General features: G+C 38.5%; 1 protein-coding gene across 2 annotated transcripts in view; it reads right to left on the minus strand.

Annotated features, from left to right (window-relative positions):
- YARS1 (tyrosyl-tRNA synthetase 1) overlaps window positions 1–21,315 on the minus strand; it is a 35,038-nt gene that overhangs the window by 12,226 nt on the left and 1,497 nt on the right. For both annotated transcript variants that reach the window (XM_073233580.1, XM_073233579.1), the window contains exons 2-5: window positions 19,305–19,451; window positions 18,998–19,173; window positions 14,380–14,509; window positions 12,457–12,537 (exon numbers count right to left, since the gene is read on the minus strand). In XM_073233580.1, coding sequence (XP_073089681.1) covers window positions 12,457–12,537; window positions 14,380–14,509; window positions 18,998–19,173; window positions 19,305–19,451 — 534 coding nt within the window. The remainder of the gene's footprint in view (window positions 1–12,456; window positions 12,538–14,379; window positions 14,510–18,997; window positions 19,174–19,304; window positions 19,452–21,315) is intronic.

Genomic DNA, 21,315 nt, shown 5'->3' on the forward strand with positions numbered 1-21,315 from the left:
AAAAACCAGAAAGACCACATCCTAAGAATAAGGATCATAACATAGGAGTAAGGGCAAAATTGAAACACTGGTTTTAACAAAGCCTAAAATCAACCTTTGTACAGGTTCAAGGTGATATAAGTAATTAAACAGCTTACAGAAAACAAAGCATGCTATAAACATAATCCAGAGCCTCTGCAAATCTATGATGTCTTTGATACAATAAAAAAGTACTAGAAATGGGAACCAGAAAAAGTGACTGACAGTTATGAGAAAAGTCAATAAAAGCTGACCCAGAAACAATCTAGAAACTAGAATAAGTAGATCAGGATTTCAAAATAACCATAATTGGTGTGTTAAAGGAAATAGAGAAAAAGATGGAAAAAATGGATAAAAGATGGAGAATTGTAAAAAAAAGAACTGGAACCTATAAAAAAAAGAATCAAATGGAAGTTCTAAAGTAGCACAATACAATCTTGGATGGAGTTAATGGAAGACAGGGCTAGTGAACTTGAAGAAAGGTCAAGAGAAGATCCAAACTGAAGCACAGAGGGAAGAAAGGAAAACAGCAGAACGGAGTATGAGAGACATGTGGGACACAATCAAGAGGTTGAACTTATGTATAATTAGAGAGAAAGAAAAAAAACCTTAAAAGCTGCCAAAGAAAGGATAGATTCTTTACCAAGGAGAACAATACTACTTATAGGTGACTTTGCAATGAAACCAAAGAAGCCAGAGGCAATGGGACAACCCTTTAAAAAGTACTAAAAGAAAAATAATTGCCAACCTAGAATTTTATACCCAGTGAAAGCAAAAGCAAAAAGTGGGAAAAAAAAAGCTGTTATCAGACAAAAGATGAAAGAACTCATTACTAAGAGATCTGTACTACAAACACAGAATTCTGAGGGTGGACTCTTTAGGCCAAAAGAAAATGATCCCAGATGGAAGAACAGAGGCACAGAAGTACAGGAAGGAATCAAGAGTATCAGAAAGGGTAAGTAGGGATAAGTATTCATGAAAATTGACTATATAAAAAAACTATAATAAAGTCTTTGGGATGTAAAATATATATGCAAATAAACTACATAACAATAGCACAAAGGGCAGGGAGGCATTAAATAAAGTAAAATTGGTGTAGGTTCTTTTAGTGTTGAGACAGTGATAAAAATATCTAACTGAAGCTGCAGTAAATCACAAAGATACACATTGTAATCTCTAGGACAGGAGTAGGCAAAACTTTTCTGGACAGGGCCAGATAATAACTATTTTTAGACGTCATTGGCCACATATTGTCTCTATTGCATATTCTTTTTAATTTTTTGTACAGCCCTTAAAAAATATTAAAGACATTCTTAGAGCTTGTGGTCATATAAAAACAAGCCATGGGCCACCTCTCTGCTAGGATAATAGAAGGTTCATCTAAAAAGTTAAGAGATGAGATAAAGTGGAATAAGTAGAAATACTTGATTTGTCAAAAAATTTACACTGTAAGCATTTCCCCATTCATTAAATACATCTAAAACAATTTAACATTATGTAATATTCCATCATAAGGATTTATCATTATGTATTTAATCAATCCTTTGCCACTGGATATAAATTAATTTCTAGATTTTTGCTTTAAATTGATAATGTGATACTTGATATATACATAACTGAAGTTGCACTTTTAAAATAATTTCCTTAGTAGAAATCTGTAGAATTATTAGAGCAAAGGATAGAAACATTTTAGGGTTGTTAAATCACCTTGCATGAATTTACATTTCTACTAACAGTGTTTTCTCTAAACCTTGCCAATACGAAGTTCTGAGATGCTTTAAAAAATACCAACTATTTTTCAATTGTCCTTTTCAACTAAAAGTCTTTCTCAGAAAATAACTATTATTATGCATTTGTGTGGGATTAATATATAAATCAAGTATAGAAATCAAATGTATAATCATATATGACTTGATTATTTTTCTTGTAATTCCTGGTAAGTGAGCAAGAACAGAACAAACAAGACCAAACAGTTTCTGTGACCTAACTGCCCTTGCTATTGTTTCAACACCATGTAAGACGTTGTGCCCCAGGAGACTGGAGACTGCCGAGGATTAAGTTTAGAGTTAGTTAATGGCTGTCTATTAAGTCCCCCACACAGAATTCTACTGTTGTTAACATGTATTGCTCAATAAATACGAAGGGTGCCCTCTCAGCATCACTCTTGTGCTGTTACGCCTTGAGTCCCCTGGCTGGTCCTTTCAGGTCTTCGATAACTCATCGTGTCTCCTCCCTTATCTGCAGATCAGAAGCCCAGAGGGACCGACAAGTGGCGCTCAAACAGGGACCGTTGAAACTCAGAGCTGGGAAGCTCCGAAAATCATTGATCCAGTTAAGACTCCCAGGAAAGTATACATAGGGACAGGGTGAAGACGTCAGGGACACTATAATGGGCCAACATGAAACTAAAGCAGATAAACTGGAGGATTACTTAAAATTACTCTGTGCTCTCCTAAAAACCTCAGGAGTGAAAACTTCTAAAAAAGACTGCTCAACTACACAAATATATTAAAAAACATTGTTACTAGTTACCGCCACAAAGAACCCTCAGACAAGCTGATTGGAGCAATGTATTAAGAAATTTCAAAAAGGCTCACAGACAGGGAAACATTATCCCTGTACTTGTTTGGGTGGATCCATGGCCCCTCAAAAAAAAATGTGCCTTACACACATTAGTTCATGAACAGCTTCAGCTAGATAGATTAGAATTTTTCACAAGCCCGTGGAATTCCCCTGCAGAGTCTGGAAAATGGAGACTCTTACATTACTTAAGACAAATTAATGCAGTCCTTAAACCTATGGGTCCTTTAGAAGAAGGCCTCACTTCTCCAGCTATGATTCCGAAAGACTGGGACATGGTTATCATTGATCTTAGACACTGTTTTTTTCACAATTCCTTTAGCCATGGCAAATAGGAAAAAGTTTGCTTTTACTGTACCCTCCTTAAATTTACAAGCTCCTTTGGAAGAATTCCAATAGAAAGTACTTCAAGGAATGTTACACAGCCCTACAATTTGTCAAAATTATGTGCACAGGGCTCTCTTGTCCCCTCCCGGCGTAAGCCAGGAGCTGTCTGTCCTCTCGCTGTATCTCTAAATAAAAGCCTGCCCTTAGCTCTCCTACCTTGACTGTTTGTAAAGTTCATTTATCAGCTCCACAAACAAGAACCGTGGCATCATCTTTGGGGGCTTGTCCGGGATAACTTCAGAGGTGAGTATCGGCATCCAAGCCTGCCTTTTCTTTCTCTGTCCTTATAGAATGAAGCCATCTATGGCACACAACATTGGGCGCTTGTCAGCCACTTAAACGAGACTAGCCCGGCTGCCATTCTCAAAGTCTTGAGCGACAGGTTCCCCTGCGTCTCCCTCAGTGGATCCCCCGTCTCCCTTGGGAGCTGGGAAAGTCACCTGAGTGGAGGCCAGGATTCCCTTTCAGAGGCCTCTCCTCGGATGCGAGAGGGTGAGGAAGGCCGTGGGCAGTGAGGGCAGCTGCGAGAGTCTAGGCTGAGGCTACACTTCAGCGGCTTCTCAAAGGGCCGCGTGTCTGGGATCAGGCCCCGACAGCCCGACCGGGTATCCGTGAGGAGTGTCTCTCTGTGTCTCTCTGACTTCCAGCCTGCTTCTTCAGGCCACCCTGGCTTCTGGGTGAGGCAGGGGGCGTTCCTAACTCTCTTCTAACTTTATCAGTTTCACGGACCTGATGCCCACCACTGTAAGGTAAGAGACTGCTCTCATTCCTGACTAAATGCTGTACTCTTTATCTCATAAAATGTGTCTGAGTACCCGTTAGCCACTTAAAAAGACAATTAACATCGGCTACCAGTCTTAAGTCTCTGATTAGAAAGGCTTGGCCCCTGAGAGAAGTATGCAGTATAATAAGATTATATTTTGATGCAAAGAAGGGAAATGGTCAAAAATCCCATAGACTACAATATGGAACTAGTTTTCAGTGGAAATCTATTCTTACTGGGTTCATTATTATCTTCAAAAATTGGGAGTTTTTTAAACTAGACTCCCTGAAATGGAAGAAATTTATCATCTGCAATACAGCCTGATTTTAAATAACTGGTGCTAGAATTGCATTTGCATTCCATTTCCAGCCCCCTAGACACACACAGTCCCTATCAGTACAGAGCCTTTACCGGCCCTTTTAGTCTGGGGCCATCTAAACTGCTCAGTGATGTAAACTGCTCGCCCTTAGAGTGTATTCTTGAAAATTGAGATACTTTTAATCAAGTAAGCTAAAAAGAGAGAAGGCAATTGAATATTAGTATCAAATCTTTGTATCAGTTTATCTGTCTGTGTATATGTTCTTTTATGAAAAGTGTTGCTAACTGTAGTCATTATGTCTCAATCTGTATGTTTGCATGTCTAAGTGTATAAATGAAAAATATTTTTCTACCTCTGGATGGTATTAATAAAAATTGATTTAAAGACAAGCGCTTGTGAAAACTGGGTGGGTGTTCTAAAACTTCCAGAAAATTCTAATAGAAGATATTAAGCATTAATGCTAATTTAAGTTGAACTAAAAAGGACATATCCTTATGGTTATCAGCTGCCTAAGTTTACCTAAGTCATTGAAGTTCATGTTATCTGTTAAATCTTTCAAGAAAAAATGCTTAAAGAGAGGCCTGACTTTGTCCATTGTTTGGTAAAAGTTTTGTGAGCATAGTTGTTAGGAATGAGTAAACTAAATAAGTATAGCAAGTAAACATCTTAATAATAGTGTGTTAATGTATTACAGTGTGTACAGTGTGTATATCTACAAACAGCCTGAAAATCTTTGTGGTAACCTAAAATCTTAAAAGTTTTGCTAAGTTAAGAAGACATATTTTGTGCTTAGTGAGAGATTGTGTTGTAAAGTACATGGTTCCAAAATTATAAACTGTGTTCATAAATTTGTTAATCTAAAGAATGCTAGTGCAATGGTTTACAATAGCCCACTTCTCAGTGTTCACTGAAAATTAAAGTTCCTAATGGTTTTAAGGTCTAATTAAAGCTACTTAAAGTAATAAAGAAAACATCTCTATTTGCTAAAAAAGATGTGTGGTTTAATAAGAGAAGGTATAAAGAATGGAAATTTGTTTTGTTGAGGGTAAAAGAAAGTAACTGTTCTAAAGAACAGCTATTTATTTAAAGAGGAAGAACTCTAAAGGTAAACAAAAAAAAATTGTAGAAACTTTGTGGAAGAATTAATATGGTCATGCTATGTAAAATTAAAGCAAATAAGTCTTGATATCAAGTACACAGCAAAATTAGAATTTTGTTCTCAATTAAAAGGACAAAGTTTTCTTAAACTGTCTGCTCTTAATGTTGAAAAATTACAAAAATTTGTTTTATCAAAGCAGTTTTCTCATGCTTAAAGTCTCAATGAGTTGTCTAAGTATTTAAGAAAATGAGATCTTAATATTAAAAGGACTAAAAGCTAAGCTTTGCTAACAACTGTGTAATCTTCTATATTTGCCTTTAAAATATTTTATTGTCATTCTGGTTAAATAGATAAGTTTTGTTTCATAGTCACTTATGATTCTATTTAGGCTATTTAGGCAAGTGCCTTAAAATTTTTCTGACAGCTTCCCAAAATCAAATTCAAAAAGGTGCTTTTTACCTCTAGTTCACTCTGATATTTTCCAGAGGGCCCTTGGAACATGTCAGAGGAATTTTTTCTCCTCATTGGGGAAAATATTTGGCTAATTTGGCTTATTTATCTGATATATATATATTTACCTGGAAAGCACTGTAAAAGGGAATGATGCTAAACTTTGTTAATGAATGTTTTATGTTACAGAAATATCCAAATTTTCTTATGTCAACTATCTTATAGTAAGCTCTCATCAGATCTTTAACGATAGTCATTTGTAAGTCTTTTGTCATTTTTAGTCACTGTTTTATTACTGGATTTCAGCAGAACAAGTATTGGTTACATAAGATTAAGTAAACTAGGGAAATGATTTTGTGGCTTTTTGTTTCAAATGTTGCTGATAAAGTGTTTTAAGCTTTTTCTCTTAAGCTGACTGACAATAGTTAGTAAATGACAATACCTTTGTAAGCAGAATTGAAACATTATCTTTCTCTCTACCTAATCCCTCCAGAATTTAAAAACTCTCAGTGACTATTTTTTATATTTCATAGCAGTATGTTTATTTGCATAAACTGAATGAGAATCTGCTTTCCTTGTAAGAGGACCAATTAAAAACACTGGTTATATTACCAAGGCTTTGACTAGAATGTTATACCTGAGAACACGTGTGTAAACTCAGATATGAACAGACAGCTTTAAGGAACTAAGGTTGACTTTATAAAGCCAACAAAGCCTGGTACCTTGCTTACAGGGTTCCCAGCAGCCTTACCAGGTGAGTAAAGAAGGTCACTTCCTGGCAGGTGCAGGAACCTCAGGAATGTCTTGGAAACCTCAAGAAGAGAGGAATTCACTCAAATCTACACTGCAGGCACAACTTGATGGCAAGTCTGGCTTGGCTTTTTGGCCTCAAGAGGGCTTTAAAAGTCCAATCTGAAATTCCTTATAAAAAATTCCAGCAAAGCACATTTAAAAGATCCTATGTAATTAATTGCTCTTCTTGCTGCACTTACGCAAATAGTCAAGCCAAGTGTTAATTATTTTCTTAATCTAGTTACTTCTAATAAAAATGAGGGTGATTTTAGAGAAAAGTATTATTTCAATAATGCAGCCTTATCTACATTAAATCCTAATACTAGTCATTGGGACGTAGACTAGATCCAGAATTCTAGTTTCCTCAAAATATCTAGCTATGATTCTCCAGATGTTTTAGTTTTCTCCCATCATTTCAATTAAAATGTTACCGTTTCTAGTCCTCATATTCAGCCACGCATTCTTTATCTTGTCAAGTTGCTCCAAAAAGGAAAATCCAACTCCAGATATTGCTACTTAACCTAATAACATGATTTGTTCTATCTTGCCTAGAAGCTATAAAACTGCAAATAGTAATAGAAATGGAACCCTGAATAGAAGTGCCAATCTTCCGAGATCCTCTCAACTGACCACTGATGGAGACCTAACTGCACCCTTTATGGGCCCCCTTTCAGCATGAAGCAGCCAAAACGGTTGTTGCCCCTTTTCCCTAGCAGCAGCTAGGGTCTCCATCTGAAGAGGAGGGAATGAGACAGGGACCTTGAGCTTAGACAGAATAGGGTGAGGGCCAGTGACTTCATGAACATATCTCCCCGGGCAAGGGAAACAAAAGCAAAAATGAACAAGTGGGACTATATCAAGCTGAAAAGCTTCTGTACAGCAAAGGACACCACCAATAGAACAAAAAGGCACCCTACAGTATGGGAGAATATATTCATAAATGTCAGATCCGATAAAGGGTTGACATCCAAAATATATAAAGAGCTCATGCACTGGCGGGAGCCATGCTACTCAAGCTGTGTAGCAAAGCTCAGGCTGGAGGAAGACCCCCACAAAGCAGGGGCCTTCACAGCTGGCTCCCCCTATTACCCACCTTGATTTTGTTTTTCTCCATTTTACTATTGGCTTTGCTTTTACTTGCATTTTTACTAAGGGTTAACTAACCTTTGCTGAGCAGTGTGGAAAGGATGAGAACATAAGTTTCCCAGAAGCTTTTCAGGACAGTGCTCCTGAAGAATGGAACATGCAGGGGCCAGATAGTGATCTTGGCATAAAATACCAAAACCTACTATTAGTTAGTCAAACATTGACCGCCCCATCTCCACTAAGTGAGAATGCCCCCCTTTTTTATTACAATGCTAGTGAAACTAGTGATGCAGAGTCTTATAGAAATAGTTATGAGAGAATTTTGAATAGAATAACCTTGTCTGACACTTAATCCATCTTATCATGTTTTCTTCTATTTGCTACTTCTACAGTTTTTCTTCTTCCTTCCTAATTACAGCCCTTTACTAGAATTTGTGCCTCATATGTGAAATTACCAAGTACCATAATTCTTCCAAGAAGTAAAGATACCTCAAGACAAGTGCTGGGCACAGAAGCCACAGGGCATAAATCTGCAAAGAAGTGAAAAACTAACATTTTCAAAGAACATTACTTCTCTCTCACCAGCTTTACATCTCCCTGTATGGCCCTGGAAGATGGCTGGTTAGCCAGAGACGGGTAAGATTCCTCAAGGGAGGAACAACCTAAGACAGGCACAGTCGCAGGGGGGCCATCAGGTGAGAAATTGGGGATCAACAGAGGTGAGGCTTAGAACCTCACCCCCCCTGTTTTGAAAGAAATTGTCTGCACCCATGGATGTTTTGTTGCCCTTGTCTAACTTGGATTAATACCTAGTCTATAGGCACAGACCTGATCATCTACACTTGCCTTCTTACAGTTCTAAATCATGCTTTCTATCTATATCTTGCATCTACCTACTACATCAACATTTTATTAGAAATGTAAAGGAGAAAATGTGAGATTCACATATAAAGTATAAAAATCAAATGAATAATCATACATCATATTTGACTTGATTGTTTATAGTTTAAAGTTTGTAGTTAAAACAGAAAGTTTCTATGATATGAATGTCTTTGCATTGTTTACCATGTAAGAACTTGTTTAGTCCCTGCAGTAGTGGAGTTATGGAGACCTGTGTATTATATGTCAGGGAGATTTTGGTATCCACACAGAAGAAAGAGAAATGTAGATAAGAAGGGGAAATTTAGTTTGCTGCTTACTGTGTCCTATAAAGAGGTGTATAATGAAGATATGAGTTTATGATTTTAAATTGGTTATAAATTTATTAAAGCCTCTAAGAATATTTTTGTGGTTAAGAATCATAGCTAATTGTGGCAGTAGGTGACCTGTATTTCACCCTGAGCTGATAGACTCCATAGTCACTGCTACATACTGCATGCTCCTACGGTCACATGCACTACTTAGAAACTGCGTTGCATAGAAACATAAAACATAAAAGAGTACATGTTTCTAGGAAAAGTTTCAGTCAAGGAACAGAAAATGATCACCTGTCTAACACTTGACCAACCATAAATAGATTAGAAAGAAGAAGAAAGAAAAAAGTTTGCCTATACCTATTAATCAACTATGGATACCAATTAATCAACAGAACAATAAAAAATAATCATATCCTTGTGCAAAATGGTATAAATAAAGCTGCCATCGGCACTTTGTCAAGAGACCACCTCCATCTGACTCTGTGTCCTGTCTCTCCGTGCACCGACTCTGTCTCACCCTTTTGGGCTTCACACCCCTCTGCTGGAGCTAGACTCTGGCAATGCACCTCAACAAACAAAAAGCAAATAATCCAATTAATAAATGGGCAGAGGAGCTGAACAGACAGTTCTCCAAAGAAGAAATTCAGATGGCCAACAGACACATGAAAAGATGCTCTACATCGCTAGTCATCAGAGAAATGCAAATTAAAACCACAATGAGATATCACCTCACACCAGTAAGGATCACCACCATCCAAAAGACAAACAACAACACATGTTGGCAAGGTTGTGGAGAAAGGGGAACCCTCCTACACTGCTGGTGGGAATGTAAATTAGTTCAACCATTGTGGAAAGCAGTATGGAGGTACCTCAAAAAGCTCAAAATAGACATACCATTTGACCCAGGAATTCCACTTCTAGGAATTTACCCTAAGAATGCAGCAGCCGTTTGAAAAAGACAGATGCACCCCTATGTTTATTGCAGCACTATTTACAATAGCCAAGAAGTGGAAGCAACCTAAGTGTCCATCAGTAGATGAATGGATAAAGAAGATGTGGTACACATACACAATGGAATATTATTCAGCCATAAGAAGAAAACAAACACTACCATTTGCAACAACATGGATGGAACTAGAGGGTATTATGCTCAGTGAAATAAGCCAGGTGGAGAAAGACAAGTATCAAATGATTTCACTCATATGTGGAGTATAAGAATAAAGAAAAACTGAAGGAACAAAACAGCAGCAGAATCACAGAACCCAAGAGTGGACTAACAGTTACCAAAGGGAAAGGGACTAGGGAGGATGGGTGGGAAGGGAGGGATAAGGGTGGGGAAAAAGAAAGGGGGTATTATGATTAGCATGTATAATTAGCATGTAGGGGGGGCATGGGGAGGGCTGTGCAATACAGTGAAGACAAGTAGTGACTCTACAGCATCTTACTACGCTGATGGACAGTGACTGTAATGGGGTGTGTGTGGGGGACTTGGTGAAGGGGGGAGCCTAGTAAACATAATGTTCCTCATGTAATTGTAGATTAATAATAACAACAACAACAAAAGGATAGGGTGAGGGCCTCCGGAAAAAGCAAGGCAGGATATTGCAGTCAGAGCAATGCAACTACATGCAAGGAAACCCCCTACCAAAACTGTGTTAAACATTAAGCTCTAGAGTCATTCTTCAGTGAGATCAGTTAAAGCTCAAAAGGCCAGGAGCAACTTGGCCTGGAATGTTTGAGTGTTCTGCAAATAAAGAAGGGTATCTCAGCATAACCCGTGACTTCACTGTAAACAGTCCTAGCAAACAGACAACAACCCAGCCCACCTTAGGGGCAGGGCAGGTGGTAGACGTCCACACCCTAAGCCCTCTCTTCACATTATCAAGGTATACGTGGCGTGGGATGCATCCTTCCTGCTCTAATAGATTACCCTGGAAATAGTCATGAAAGATTTCTCCGAGCTCTGCCATCTGATTGTGATGACAACTTGAAGCTTTTAGATCCCACCTCTGTTGCAGTTGCAGCTGCATTCATCCCGCCAGTTCCTGGATTTGTCGTTGGAATGAAAAAAGAGATATCTAAGCTGGCCTGTGTATACAATAAGACAATGAATTTGACTGCTTCTGTATTATCTGAACTCAATCAAGAGCTAGGAGAAGTGCGAGTTGCAGTGCTTCAGAATCGGGCTACTATAGACTGTCTGTTGTTAAAAGAACATATGGGATGTGAACAGTTTCCAGGAATGTGTTGTTTTAATTTGTCTGATTTTTCTCAAACTATTCACAATCAATTAGACAATATTTATTATATTATTAATAAGTTTTCACAAATGCCTGTGTTTACTAACTGGTTTTCTTGGTTCCATTGGATATGGCCAATACTTATAGGTTTACTTCCATTATGTATTTGTCTTCCTATTCTGGTAATGTGGGTATGTCTTGATCACTAGCTTACTGAAGCCAATACATGCTTATGCTACTTTTCAAGAAGTAATGTCTAAGAAGTGATTGTTCTCTGTCTACATTACCCCTGCGAAAGTCCGTGCAGTGAATCAAATCATTGTATTTTGTGATTTTTATGATTATGGCTGGACATAAGAGTATGAGGAAAAGCTTCGACCTACTTCAAATGCCTCTTTTTGCTGCATGTTATCTTCCTTTATGGCCCCGGAAGATGGCTGGTTAGCCAGAGACGGGTAAGATTCCTCATGGGAGGAACAACCTAAGACAGGCACAGTCGCAGGGGGCCAACAGGTGAGGAGAAGGGGGCCAACTGAGGCGAAGCTTAGATCCTCATCCCCCCTTTATGTGAGGCATTCTCTGCTGCTTTCGCCCAGCTAAGTTAATACCTAAATTTAAAAGCGGACTTCTTGCTTGTATTAAGCCCCTCTGTTTTGGTGTTCTTTATTAAAAAAATAAGGGGGAAATGTGGGATTAATATATAAAAATCAAGTATAGAAATCAAATGTATAATCATATATGACTTGATTATTTTTCCTGTAATTCCTGATAAGTGATCAAGAACAGAACAAACAAGACCAAAACAGTTTCTGTGACCTAATTGCCCTTGCTATTGTTTCAACACCATGTAAGACATCCTGCCCCAGGTGACAGGAGACTGCCCAGGATTAAGTTTAGAGTTAGTTAATGGTTGACTATTAAGTCCCCCCCACAGAATTCTATTGTTGTTAACATGTATTTGCTCAATAAATACGAAGGGTGCCCTCTCAGCATCACTCTTGCGCTGTTACGCCTTGAGTCCCCTGGCTGGTCCTTTCAGGTCTTCGATAACTCATCGTGTCTCCTCCCTTATCTGCAGATCAGAAGCCGGAAGGGACCAACATGTTTGTGTTGATTTATTTCCTTCTTTAAACCTCATTTTCAGAGATGAGTGGCTTTTATAAGATCCTGAGCAACACGGACCAAATGCTCAGGGAAAGAACGGTAGTTCTGACTGGTAGTGTCTTTCCCTGGAAACTGAGCTATTAGGAAAGACACAAATCCAAGTCTGGGGCAGCTTCCCAGGGGCAGCAAGAACATGGGCTTTTGAGTCAGAGAGATCTGAAAGCTAATTTCTGCTCACTAACTGTGTGATAATGCACAACTTTCTTACTCTCTGTACCCTTGGTTTTCTCATCCACAAAACAACATGCCTAGTACCTCCCATACAGTGTGGTTATGAGTGGGTAAGGAGTGGCATATTCAATAATCTTTAGCTGCATACCTCTGAAGCACAAAAGAAAAAAGACAGGAAAGAGGACACCAACCTTTTCTGCAAAGGTAAAAATCTTTCTCTGATCAACACCTCCAAATTGGGCATCTACTTTCAAATATTCTTCATCCAATGCCTGTGGGAAAAAAGACACATGAGCATTAACTTTCTTCTATATGGGTCTTGGAAATCAGAAACTTTGGAGAATCACTAGAGTTTTCAGAAGGCAGAGGTAGGAAACACAACTAAGCAGCATTCAGCCTCCTTGACCTGAAGAGCTGCATGAACGTTTGCTGAGCGCCTGCAGTGAACAGCACTCCATGAAGATGTCACAGGGCAAAAAAAAAAAGTCTCTGCCCTAAGGAAGCTCACAGTCCAGCAGGGAGGGAGGGAAGACAGAAGACAAACCATAGTCATGTCAAAGGCACCTTCTGAGTAAGAGCCTGGGACAAATGTCAAATCAGTGGCATAAGAAGTAAGCGCTTTGAGAGCTCAGGACAAAAGGCAAGACTAAACTAGAAAAGAGTTACCATCATTATTTGTCACACAATGCTAGGCTAGTGCTAGCCCTGTGGGCAGACAGATGAATCAGACCCAGACTGCCTCCATGAAGCCAGTTGCCTAGCTGAGGAGAGAGACGTGTACACAGGTCATCTCAACACAGTGTGCCAAGGGCTAAGTGTCAACACAAAGAAAGAAGAGATGACCTCTATCTGGTAGATACTCAGCCATGAAGACTTCCTAGATCAGCTTGGTTTTAAGGAACATATAAATATTTTTCATCATGCAGAGAAAACAAAATGTAAGGAGGCACAGAGGTGTGATATGTGCAGGTAAATCACAAGTGATTCGGCCTGTAAAGCAGCAACTGCAAGGGGATGTAGGGAATGGTTAGTGATGAGGTCAGGAATGTAGGTAACGCTGAAGGTCACGCTGGGGTGCCCAACACCACCCTGGCCAGTGATGGTTTTAAGGCGTGGAGAGACATGACCTGCAGCACAGAAAGATCATGCCAGTAAGAGGACAGAGAACAGAGTGGAGGCCTGTGGGTTGGAGACAAGAAAATAGTTGGAGGGCTGCTTTAAGAATCCAGGTAAGAAATAATGAAGAGCTCAGTCAGTGGGATATAGAGCAAGAATGAATTTAAGGGATTTTTAAGTAGAATTGACCAAATATAGTATCTGATAGGACGGGGAGGTGGGGAGAAGGAGGAGGAAGAGAAAGGTGAGCAAGAAGGAAGAATATGGAACTGTACTGTCTAAATAGAACTTTCTGTGATGATGAATATGTTCTATAGCTGTGCTGTCCAATAGGTTAGCTACTAGCCACATACAGTTTGTGAGTACTTGAAATACAGCCAAATGTGATGGGAGAACTAAAAATTTTAATACTTTTAATAGCCATATATGACATGTGACATACGACTGTGTCTATGACTACCACGGACAGTGCAGATCCAGAATGTCTCTGGGTTTAACCTTTGGAAAGATCACTTGGAGATGACAAGGAAAGACTTGATTCCTTCAATCAAACATTATATAAATAGATAAAGAAAAAGTTAAGTCTATGTACAATTTCATCCCACCTTCCTGAGCTAGTAACTAGCACTGACAGCTTGGGCTGAGATTTTTCATCTCTCTTGTTGCTCATACAGATTATACATACACAACATGTGTTAGTTTTGTTTAATGGAAAATAAGATCATCCCTAAAATTTACTTTCAGACATCACTCTGAAATGCCTTTTCTTCAATTATGAACATAAAGAAGAGGTGTGAGATGAGCAGTGTGGTAAAGGACAGATATGCAGGGGCGGACTTACACCTGAAGAGTCAGAGTGTTTGGGGAGTCAGCGAGAGGGGGAGGGAAGGAAAGCCTGCAGCAGGTGGGGGTACATCAGTCCACTGGGGCTAAGGTAGGTTTCATGATCAGTGTTAGAAAAAGAGCGGAAAGGGCAACTCTACCCTCCTCCTGAGTACCTGCAGTCCAGGGTACAGCAGACCACTCAGCAACGGGTGGTCCACCTGCTTTACGACCTCAGCTCCAGCTTTCTTGGCATCGTGCTGTGTGACCATGGAGGACAGTCTGTACGCGTCTAGTGTGTACTCTCTGAAGAGGAAAGGAATTGGGGACAGCTGTAAGACCGGGCCTGGGCCTCAGCTTAATCCTAAAGAACATTAATTAGCTCTCCCAATCTTAAAATATTCCAAGACAGTACTGCAGTACTGCCTGGTAGCTTCTAAAATGTGAGTGGCCCATCTTCTCATTCAAAATACTACTTTATGTTTATGTGTTTCCTTTGTTAAGATGGCTTTAACTAATCTTTTTCTTTACTTATCTCTTGAAGTACTGTTAGCTTGCCATTCCCCTAAATTCTTTTTCTGAAATGCCTATTAAATATTCACCAGAATTTCTCTATCTTTCATGTCTTTTAAACTTAAATACATAGAAGGAATAATGAACATGTAGAATAGTGTACTCATCAGTCAGTTTAAGAAAAAGGACCTAATTACTTCTGGAGCTCCTGTGCTCCCCTTCACAGTCCTATTTCACTTTCTTTCTCTCCAGGATACCTGCTTTCCTGAAGTTATGTATTTCTTTCTGGTTTTACACTGTTTTTATCTCTAAGCAATGTGCTGTAAGCATTCTTAAATGTGTATCCTGGTTTATATGTGCAAGTTCCTTTGTGTATGCCTAGGAGAATTTCTGGACCACAGAGGACACGAATCTTTAAGAAAAATTTTTCATTTATGTATAGTCGATATACAATATTACATTGGTTTGAAGTATACAACATAGTGATTCAACAGTTATCTACATTATTAAATGCTCACCCTAACTAGTGTAGTTACTGCCAACATAGAATATTACAAAATTACTGACAATATTCTCTATGCTGTACTTTTATCCCTGTGACTAAATTACATTATGATTGAGATTTTGTGCCTTTTTACCCCTTTTCCCTACTCCCAGGAGATTTGAATCTTGAACTCTAGTTGGATAGTGGCAAACTATTTTCCAAAGTGTCTTTTATCAATTTTACTTAAAATATTTAATATTGCCATTATTTAAAATTTTGTCAATTTGGAAAACATGGTTTCTCACTGCAGTTTTAATCTACATTTCTTTGAATAATAAAAGGAGGTAAAGCATCTTTCTATATACATATCAGTCATTTGGTATCTTCTGCAAAATGCCTATTTATGTCTTTTTTACTGGACTGATTCACTTTTTTGAGAACTGATTTTATAGTTTTTGACATATGATACTAGATATTAATCCTTTGCCATTATATGTGTTATATTTTCTCCCATTTGGTGGCTTGTCTTTTTACTTCACTTTTGATGTACTGTAGGTCTTAATTTTCATGAAGTTGAATTCACCAACCTTTTCCAGTGATTTGTGATTTTTGTGTGTCTTTATCTGCCATATAAGATAGTCTTATATACTGTCTTTTAAATATTTTATAGTTTGGCCTTTAATTAAATCTTTAATGCATTTGGAATAGAAAGATCATTTTTCTCCCATATAGATAACCAATTATCTCTGCACTGGTTTTTCTTAAAAAGCTTATTCTTTCTCTGCCGACCTGTAAATTACAGCTCTGTCATATGTCAAGTTTCTGTATTTGTGAAGGTCTATTTCTGAACTCTCTATTCTGTTCCAGTGGGTAATTCTCTATCCCCATGCTTTATAAATGACAAAGGATTTGGTATCCAGAATACATAAGAAACCCCTTAAGAAAAAAATAGAAAAATGGACCAAAATTTGCATAGACACTTTACAGAAGAGGAAACACAAATGGCCAATAAAACCATGAAAATAATTTTTTTCAGATATTGTACCCCTGCACTTGAATGGTAGCTTGGATGGGTATAGATTGTTAGGTTGGAAATTCTTTTCCTTTGGAATTTTAAAGGCTTTGCTTCATTGCTCTTTGGTTTTCAGTGTTCCTTTTGAGAAATGCAAAGCCATTCTGATTCCTGACATTTTGTATATGATTTCTTTTGTCCCTTTGGAAGTTTGTAGAATACTTTTTTTTCTGTCCCCAGTGTTCTGAAATTTCAAGATAATGTACTTTAGTGTGGGTTTATATCATCCATGTGTTAGGCACTTGATGGGCCTTTTCAATCTAGAAACCCATGTCCTTTAATTGTCTTGAAATTATTTCATTGATGACTTCTTTCCCTCTGATCCTTTATTTTCTTTTATGGAACACTTACTATTCAAATATGGGATCTCCTGGCCTACAACTCTGATTTTCTTACCTTTTTCTCTTTTCCCCCATTGTGCACCATGAGGCCACAAAAACCAAAGGTCAAACATTTACAATTCAAGGAGCTACCTCAAAGTGCAAGTAGTTTTCCAGTGTTCTACTTACTGTAGTTGTAGATTCTAAGATGCATTTTTTGAACATTAACATCTCTGAAATCTAGATGTATCTTTCAAACAACAGCATGCTATAGCAGTATTTTTAAAGACATCTTAAATTACTGAAATACAATATCCCTTTGTATTCCCATTTTCATTTGGTTTCTGGGCACTGAGTATTCTTGACTAATTTGTCAATTGACTAATATGAAACAGTGAGGAAGTTTAAAAAATATTTTATCTAGCAGTTTTAGTTGTTTTCAGCAGGAAGGCGGGTCAGAGTACCTAGTCTGCTAGACTACTGGAAACAAAGTCCTTATCCACATCTAAAACACACTTACAGTTTTTTTGGTCCATCTGTCTGGACTGCACTCTGGGTGAATTTCTTAGTAATACCTTTCAAATCTCTAATTTTCTTTAACTATGTTCAGTTTAGAGTTGCTCTCCTCTATTGATAGTTGGCTTGTGGGATTTCTTGTTTTGTTTTACTTTAATGACTGACTTTTTCATTTCTACCTTATTCTGTTTTATAATTTCCTTTTTTAAAAAATGGATGTTATTCCTTGGCATTTTAGACCTTTTTGTCTTTTTGGTAATATCAGGGACAGAGCACTCTTACATGGCGGACAGCCTGATTCTACGATGGTTCCTCTGGCTTTCAGCAGGAAGCCTGCTTTGTCCCCACTGCCTGCTTCCAGACTGGAATCTGCAGACCTGTAACTTCAGTCCAACTCACGAATTTGCTTTTCAGTTCTATTTCTCTTACCACAGAGATGTTTACCTTGTTTTTGAATCTGGCTATGTGTTTTTTTTAAATATTTTTGTTTATCATTGCTGTGTTTGGAACAGAGGCACAGCGAGGTGTGCTCTTATAAAGCTATCTTCCTTTGAAGTCACTTTTATATGCAGAAAAAGAGCAAGTGACTTTGAAGCAAAATAGCTTTATTTACTTCCTCTTCTCATTTCCCACATTCCGTTCAATTTTAGGAGAATAAAAACCTTGCCTGAGTGATTCACTGTTATAATCCCAATAGCTAGAACAGGGTTTGGCATATAGTAAGAATTCAATAAATATTCTCATGACTCACCTTCTTCAGGTTTCATATTTCATCTTATCATAGAGGTCTTCTCTAGTTGCCCTATTTAAATAAAAATCCCCACTCTCCAAGAACTTCCTCTCCCAGCCCCCCTCCACCTGCCTGCTTTGTAGCACCTATCACCATCTGACACACTATATAAATTACTTTTTTTTCATTTTTTCATCTCTATTCCCTGCTGAAATGTAAGCCCCATCAGGATAGGGATTTTTGTTTCGGTTTACTTTTGTATACCCAGCACCAAAACAGTGCCTGCCATAGAACAAATGCTCCATAAATACCTTTAGAATATATATGAAAATCAATGAAACCTCAGGTACTCTACCAAGGCTATAGGCTCAAACATCTGTTTATATAAAGATGTTTATATGGTTTATTTAAACCTCTAATGTTCAACAGTGGGGAATGGTAAAGAAAATGATGTTAGATAAAGTAAAAAAAACTAACTTTCAAGCAAGAGATTTGGGTTCACTTCCCGGCTTTTCTATTTTCTAGCTGTATGAATTTGGGAAAGTTAAATCTGAATCTATTTCCTTATTTGTGAAATAGGATAAAACAATGCTTACCTTAAAAAATTGTTTCAAGGGTTTAAATGCAAAAGTGACTAGTACAGAGATACATGGCTTATTTGAGAGGTCTTAAAAATAAGTGCAGAGTCTGTGAGGCAGCACTGGGGAACTGCTTAGGAAATTAAGTTAAAAAATAAGGCCACAAGATTAATCTATGTGAACATTACAAATATGAGCAAAACTGACAATGATAAGATGTAACAACTGTTGAGAAGGTGAGAAACAAGGGAAATATTTCTTTCACATTTCTTTTATCATTTGCCAAGGCTCGAAGGAGAAAGTGAATCTTAATTGTTCATCATTCTCCCATGTGCTATGAGCTCACAAGGCCAAGGATTTGTTATGGTTACATGTGTACCTCCAACAAATAGATGGAGTGACTAGTCAATGCATTTCTGATGGACGAATTAAAAGGACAAAGGGGATCCATTTTTTAATAGCTCTTAATAGGTAAGGCCAAACAGTTCCCAAAGCAAATTTAAAGAGCGTCTAGACTCCACAGGCCTATAATTAGCTAGAAGCCTGAGAGTCCCGATGAGGGTGGCTGGTCAGGCACTTACTTGCTGAGCTGGTAATCAGTGCCTTTGATGAACTTGAGCTTCTCCAAGGGTACACCAATGCTCTCCAGCATTGCCTTGATCACATTCTCATAGTAGCTGGTTCGGAGTTCTAGAAGTTCCCATGGGGCTTTCATGTTATCCAGGTATGCGTGAAGGTCCGCAAACAGAACTGTTACCTGGGTAAGTGATAAGGGACAACTAAACTGTGGATTTGTCCATGAACCTCCAAACCCCCCTCCTGCCCTTGTTAAGTCTCTAACCTCCATTCCCTAAGGGCGACTGTTTGGCTTATTATACTACTTCTTACCTCACATCCTGCTTTCAGGAAGTCTGCAATCTTAGACATGGGCACGAAGTAAGCCACATGTGGCTTGCCTGTAGTCGCTGTCCCCCAGTAAACTTTAAGTTCCCGCTCCTTCAGGATCTCCTTCAGCTTCTCTTCTCCCAGAACCTCCTATTGTGGAAGCAGAAGGGCTGGTTCAATGCTGGTGCCCTACCTTGCTCATCCTTTACCTTGTGACAAGGAAAACAAAGGCACGTGTCACTGGGGGGCCAGGCTTGGGGCCCGCAGGGAGGTCCAGCCATGCTCTCAGAGCTGAGTGAGAGCCATTGCAAGCTGGTGCTGTTGCTAGTAACACTCTAGTGAAATGACACAGAGGTTAGAGGAACGGGGCATGTCCCTGACCACATCTTCCTTCCAGCTACCTCTCACTCTCCTTCCTTTTACAGCCAACTTCTTGAAATAACTGTCTCTTCTTCTGGTCTCTATGCTTTACCTCCTGTTGCAATTTGAATTCCATACAGCATCACATCACTGAAAATGCTCTTGCGAAGATCATAGGTGACCTCCATCTTGCTAAATTCAATGGATGCTTTTTAGTCCTCACTCCCTGAAACACTCTCCTCTTTTGGTTTCTTTTATTTTATTCTCCTAGTTTTCTTTCTAATTCTCTGGCTGCTGGCTCAGGTTTCTTTGCAGTTGTTCTTCCTCCTAATCATTAAATATTAGCAATCCTTGCAGCCCTAAGTCTTCTCTTCTTACTCTACATCCTCCCTAACTGATGCCCTTCAGTTGTTTCAGTTACTACTTATGAGCTAGTAACTACCAAGTCTCCTGCTCAAACTTATATATGGAACTGTGCACTTGTTAAAAATCCAGTCAATTCAAACTCAACGGTTCAAAATTAAACTCAGGCTCGCCTTCCTCCTTCCTCCCTAATCATCTTTTTTTCACTTATAATTTCACCCCTAGTGCAGTAAATGGTACTATCATTCATTAAGTTGCCCAAGTTACTCCAAAACAGTTCTTAAAACCTCCTACTTCTCTCCACCTCCCCACCACTCTAGGCTAGGCCACCACTTGATCACACCAGGATTACTGTTAAGAACCCCTATCAGGTCTCTCATATCTATTCTTGTTCTCTCCATGTTCCAAAAGGTAGCCAAGAGATCTTTAAAAGCCCAAATTTGATGAACTCATTCACCTATTTGAATACTTTAATGATTTCCCTTTGCCCTGAAACAATATTGGGAAAATCCTAAGAAGTTGGTATATGCTGCTGATAGAGACCTTAGTGTTTTGTTAAGTGAACCTTTGAAGAGGCTATTAGAAACCATGAAGGACAAATACTGTTTCGTTGGTTTAAATCATTTATCAGCAGGACTTGTTAAAATCTTATGTTCCAAGATGGATGGAGCCTAATCCTGCATCCTCTGAGCCCCTGACTATTTGGACACTTGGAGAGTTCTCACTCCCCAAGGAAAGGGCTTATCACTTACCCTTTAAAACCTGACTGAGTCAACACCACTAGCTTTGTGTATCCTTTGTCCCTGGCCAGCACTATTTCATGGAGAGAGGCTAGGAAACAAAGGATCTGGCTATGAAGAAGCATGTTAAAAATCTTTGGTTAAGATGAAGTTATGAGTGGAAATAACCCAAATGTCCATCATCTTATGAATGAAGAAACAAAATGTAGTATATCCATATAATGGAATATTATTCAGCTATAATAAGGAATAAAGTACCGACATTGAAACATTATGCTAAGTGAAAGAAGTCAGACACAAAGGCCACATATTATATGACTCCATCTACATGAAATGTTCAGAATAAGCAAATTAAAAACAGAAAGTAAATCGTGTTACCCTAGGGCTGAGGAGAAGGGAGGAATGGGCAAGGACTGCTAATAGCTACAAGGTTTTTTTGGTGATGAAAATGGTCTGGATTATATAATGGTGATAACTGCATAACCTTGTGGTTATACTAAAACCCACTGACTTGTACACCTTAAAAGGGTGAATTTTATGGTATGTGAATT

Source organism: Manis javanica, chromosome 4 (assembly GCF_040802235.1).
Source record: "Manis javanica isolate MJ-LG chromosome 4, MJ_LKY, whole genome shotgun sequence".
In the NCBI taxonomy this organism is placed as follows: Eukaryota; Metazoa; Chordata; class Mammalia; order Pholidota; family Manidae; genus Manis; species Manis javanica.